Source organism: Berghia stephanieae, chromosome 1, assembly GCF_034508935.2.
Source record: "Berghia stephanieae isolate SIO BIC M18660-M18661 chromosome 1, UCSD_Bste_1.3, whole genome shotgun sequence".
Lineage (NCBI taxonomy): Eukaryota > Metazoa > Mollusca > Gastropoda > Nudibranchia > Aeolidiidae > Berghia > Berghia stephanieae.
Window position 1 is genome coordinate 64,935,506 of NC_088360.1, and position 6,000 is coordinate 64,941,505.

The following is a 6,000-nucleotide window of genomic DNA, read 5'->3' on the forward strand; positions in this document are numbered from 1 at the left end:
GAGTTCTCTTACTCAACAGTTGGTCGGGCGTTTTGTCTTTGTGAAAGGCATTTCACATAACTTTCGTCGTCACTTAAAATTTGCAAAACTTCACGGCACCACATTTCGTAAATTTGGAGGAATTGGCGATATTCCGTGCGCACGGGTCTTGAAACGGACTATACGAATATACGTGTAACCTAAAACGTTTATATTACTATTCATATATTTATTTAGTGAACACTAATCATCCAAAAGGTGTTCTAAAAACAATAACAAAGAAACTAAGTTTGACTTTGCTGGTAGAAAACTGAAATAAATTTTAATTCCGAGATAGAATTTTTGAAAATTCCCATTGAGAATAGGAATTGAAACCAAATAATAATAATAATAATAATAATAATAATAATAATAATAATAATAATAATAATAATAATAATAATAATAATAATAATAATAATAATAATAATAATAATAATAATAATAATGATAATAATAATAATAACAATAATAATAATAAGTTCATTTTTTTGCGTAGTGTGACTTAAGTTTCCTTTTATTTCTGTCTTTTTGAAAAGGCTGTCGTAAAAGAGATGGAGCTAATGTCATCAGCACAAGAAGAACAGCCGACTTTCGAAATATCACATAGTGGGGGATTCAACAATCCTCTTTATGGAGCTCAAGGAGTGAGTATTATATATATATATATATCTATATTCAATCCAGTAAGTACACGATGGCTTAATCGGTTTTAGGTGTTAAGACTATATATGTGGATGTAAGCACTTATCATATTTTATGTATAGTTAATATTTTATTTATTTATTTACTTTTTGTTTTATTTTCTTGAATGGTTTTTACGTGTTTGTGACACATTTAGGTCATTTCAGCACCGGTAAAAAAAGGAAGAAAATGGGCATGTAAAAAATAATTCTAGATTTACAATTAAAGCCACAAAAGTAAAAGTAAGACAAAAGAGAATGAATTCAAATTGGGAACCGATGTAGATTCCAAGAGTGAACTTAGTTTGAGATCACTTAAAAGTCTCACCCAGACATAAGCACAGGATCCAACTAAGAGGAGGACACGCAAATGTTTATCAAAACAGAAAACATAACAATACATAACAGAGGGATTAGTTACAAGGAAAAAAAAGCATCTCCCAAAACTAAAACTACACATTTGACTGTTTCCCCTCAGTTAAGGACTCCGGCAGGGGTCAAAGAGAGTATAAGTATGAATAAGCACTCTAATTAGACAATGACTAGTTCTCAATGATTTTGTGTTAAAAATACCAATACTCGTTTAAAAAGATAATGATGTGTATTATATCCTTACTATGAGTTTCAAACTAAGATTTTTTCTAAAAGACATTTATTTTCTAGATTTGTCTTTATTTGAATAAGATAGGTTAAAATACAAAGGGTGTCATTCTGTATACCACATCGAGTAAACACAAATGTCTCTTAGAATTTCGACAAGGACATTCAGTCATCTCAATAGTTAAAGTTCCCATTAATTATCCCCTCTAACCATTCTACATTTTACATGTTTTTTGTGTGTGGACAATTCTATGTTTTAAATATGATTTCGTTAAAATGAAACTTCAATTAATGAACACCGAAGGTCGATTTATTGTTTGCTGGAACATTCTAGGTTTGTATTTTGTGTCTACATCTTACACATAATTTAGACAAAATGTTACGTTTTATAAATATAACTACAGTTCTACAGAACTACAAAATCTTTCAAAATCCATGATCACACCTATAGTCTCATAAATTTCGTTGCAATTTGACATGATTGCTTAGACTGCACTACACCTTGATAATAATTTTTTTGCTCATAGGAAAAACAACTGGTTTAAAAGTTAGTTTAATAACGTTCTACTAAAATCAAGGGGCTGCCTTGCATCACGCAATAAGGCTTAGATTTTTAGTATATTTTTATACAGTGTAAATCATATCGTTTAGTGATATATTTACACACTACACTATGGGATTTACGGGCGGCATTGAGGGAAATTCATCACTACAAAATGGTGAAATATTACGTAAACAATTTGCATTCCACCCTTTTTACTCACAATATTGTGTGAATGAAACAGGAATGGGACTGGTGTATGTTGGTTTGATTTATGAGGAAATTGAGGTGGTGGGGTCAATAATTCTGTACAGTGTCCACACGACACCCCTTTTTGAAAATAGTCCTCAAATATAACGTTATGTTGTGTGTGTTACTGTAACATTCTAATGTTCTGGGCGGTAAAAATGAAACACGGCAAAACATCACAAGAATGAGCGATTTTGGGACAACCGTGAAAGATACATTGTTCGTATTTAGGATTCATTAGGTCTAGTAAAATCTAAAACTGTATGCAAAGATTTGACAATACATATTAACGAAAGAGTGAAAATGGAGAGGCTTCGTATGGGAAAAACAGACAACGGACGTTTCGGATACAAACCCTTCGTCAGCACAACAATACACAAATTAACGTGGAAAACAAATAAAATAAAATAAAATGCAAAATAACTTGTATCGTCTGTTCTCAACGGCGGTTGCAATATGACTGACATGGCCGTATTTTACAAAAACAAAAAAATCCCAAATTTTGCAAGCAAAATCCAAAATTTTGCAAGCTAAAGACAGCAAAATTTGCGATTAATTTTCCTAAAGAAACCCATAATTAGTTCACGAAAGGGAAAGGTATTTGTTTGTTTTTAAAGGTTTCACAGCGCTTGCAACAAATGAAAAGGTCATATCAGCGTAAAAAGGAAGAAAATGGGATCTAGTAACAAGAATTACAATTGAAGTACCCAAGAAAAAGGAAGAACCCGCTATCATTGTACTTATTTTGAGATTATCTAAATGTTTCATCCTGACACAAGTACAGGTTCCCCAGTGATGATAATGACAATTTGTCAAAAAGGAGGAAAGTCAGTCAAACCCAAATCTAATGCAAATATAACATAGCTATTCATAGTTATTTAATATATTATTAGTCCTAAAGCACTTCTAATCATTAGACACATCCTGACCTTTTGCAAATATAATTTAATGAATTGTCATTTCCAATTAAACATTTTAGAGGCCTATAATTCTGCCCACTATATCAAGAGATTATGATAAACTTTTGGCCAAAAGACCAGGAGGTATTTGTTTTTACATAACAAACCCGGCTAGTGCCTGTATTATTGCAACCTTGTGATGATGCAGCTTATAAATAAGAATCTTTAATCAATTGCAAAAAAGATTCCATCAACAAAGCAAATTTAAATTAGCTTATAAACAATCATTTCTTAAATCGATCAGCCTAACTTATTATTATCTCTATTACCAAATGATATCTATAAACATAATATGAAGATAGAAGCGTGGCTGAGAGAGAGAGAGAGAGAGAGAGAGAGAGAGAGAGAGAGAGAGAGAGAGAGAGAGAGAGAGAGAGAGAGAGAGAGAGATTAATTTTTTTAAAAATTGTTTTATAATTAGACACAAGTTGTGATGAATTCTATTACCAAATTCATAATAATCAAACAAAAACACAAATTTAAGAGGAAGAAAAAAAAATAGAAAGACATGCTTATAAAACTTATAAATTCGCCAAATGTACTATCATGCTACAGCTAAAAAGTACACAAATATTTACACCCATTTGCTCCATCCCCTTCCCTTTCGATCATCTTCTCATCCATGGCCACCATGTGTCTTGTGCTACTTTTGACATGTGGTGCCAGTGTGTCTAGACTAACGTCATAAATAAAGGAGTGTCACCAAAATTCATGCAACTGAGCAGGGGTGTCAAAAAATGATAGAAGGCTTATTTTTTTTCATGAACTACCACTTAGCAGAAAATGTTTGACATGACAAAAACAACGGAACATTTATGAAAAATTACTAAAATCCCAGAATTCCGCGGAAAATTATCATCACTGGCCCCCACTATATTTTTAAAAATGATATTTTTTTGTGTCTGTGTGTGTGTGTGTGTGTGTGTGTGTGTGTGTGTGTGTGTGTGTAAAATCTCTAAAATTTGCTAAAATTTGCAAAAAATTGCAAGCGATGCAAAAAAAAAAACAAAAAACAACTGCCATGACGGGTATGAATGAAGCGTTAGGGTGGCGTGGATAGTGGGTAGGGGGCCCCAGGGGAGTGATACGATTGATAAGAAAAGGTCAGTGTCGGGGAACAGAACCTACCAGAAAATAATGGAAGATAAAAGACATATTAGTAGTAGTAGTAGTAGTAGTAGTAGTAGTAGTAGTAGTAGTAGTAGTAGTAGTAGTAGTAGTAGTAGTAGTAGAGAGTTGTAGCGGAACAGTAGGGGGCGGTGGGGGGGGGGGTGTGAAAAAGTCACGGCCAAGGGGGGGGGGGTGTGTTGAATGGGCAACAACCTCTTAGTCCATTCTATCTTTGGGCCTTTAAGATGACAACGTCACCCATACTCACAACCACTGTTGCTCTTACTGCTGCCACTACAGCTACTGCATTTAGGTCACTACTACTACTACTACTACTGCATTTAGGTCACTACTACTACTACTACTACTACTACTACTACTACTACTACTACTACTACTACTACTACTACTACTACTACTACTACTACTACTAATAATAATAATAATAATAATAATAATAATAATAATAATAATAATAATAATATGTCTTTTATCTTCCATTGTTTTCTGGTAGGTTCTGTTCCCCGACACTGACCTTTTCTTATCAATCGTATCACTCCCATGGGGCCCCCTACCCACTATCCACGCCACCCTAACGCTTCATTCATACTGCAATACCATTGAGTACAGACGATACAAGTTATTTTGCATTTTATTTTATTTGTTTTCCACGTTAATTTGTGTATTGTTGTGCTGACGAAGGGTTTGTACCCGAAGCGTCCATTGTCTGTTTTGTTCCCATACGAAGCCTCTCCATTTTCACTCCTTCGTTAGTATTTTACGATCACCGGCTTCAGGCAGCCCCTATCGTTTTCTGACAATACATAGTACGGTATGAGAGAAACAGGTCGAAAATTGTGATCATGTATTTTGAAACGGACTATAGTATCATCTAATTGTCCTCCCTGGCAGGCAATGTTTGACGATCCTACAAAATCTACCAGTTCCCAAGCTAAGACAGAAGGGGCTTCTTCAACTTCTGCAGCATCTGGCTCTGCTAAAGGAACAACGGAGATACCTTCTACAGAGACGTCCGCTAAAATGGTTCTGGTTGAAATCAACAATTCAAATGACAGCAGCATTTAAACTGTGGCATATTCTCTACGCATACAAATAAATATGTTTGAAAACGTGTCTTTATGACGCTTTACAGTATCTAACATTCGTGATTTAGGGGTGGACGTTGGGAGTGAGGAGCAATGAGGTGACATCCACATAGTGTGGTGTTGGTATAGTATTACAATTTCTCTGTATAAGAAAGTAAACTGCTTTCAACGTAACTGTGATACCACGTATGCATTGTAACTTTAAAATATCATAATAAAGTTTAAGTTTTTTGCCATTTTCTGATACATTTTTATTTAATAGGCAACACATTTCCTTGCTATTTTTCTGTAAAACCACATTCAGACATGAAAAAATCTTTGTCTTCAACTGTATTCCCAAGTTGGACCTTTTCATGCAAAAAAGATTTGACTTTACTGGTATGCCATCGGCTTGTTCCATTTCTATAACGACAAGGATATCAACTTGCCACAGTGTTGTACACCTGTCATATCACCCACCTTTCTAAGCTCAAGTCATGTCTCACTAACATGTGAGAGAAGATCACTTTCGTTGTTTGTTTTGATTTTAGGGGATTTACGGATCTTGCAAAAGTAAACGGTTATTTCAGCGCCAGTAAACAAGAAAATGATAGGGGGAAGTAGATTATTTGAAGTTTATAGCACTAAAGAAAATCCCCTATTGTATTCCGGCACTGCTACTACTACTACTACCACTTCTACTACTACTACCACCACCACTACTACTACTACTACTACTACTACTACTACTACTA

The 6,000-nt window shown here is 34.2% G+C and overlaps 1 protein-coding gene across 1 annotated transcript in view; it reads left to right on the forward strand.

Annotated features, from left to right (window-relative positions):
* Positions 1 to 5,502, forward strand: part of LOC144979427 (protein amnionless-like) — a 53,147-nt gene extending 47,645 nt beyond the window's left edge. Inside the window, exons 12-13 of the mRNA XM_078926074.1 lie at positions 558 to 665; positions 5,073 to 5,502. Coding sequence (XP_078782200.1) covers positions 558 to 665; positions 5,073 to 5,246 — 282 coding nt within the window. The 3' untranslated portion in view covers positions 5,247 to 5,502. The remainder of the gene's footprint in view (positions 1 to 557; positions 666 to 5,072) is intronic.
* Positions 5,503 to 6,000: the final 498 nt, after the last annotated feature.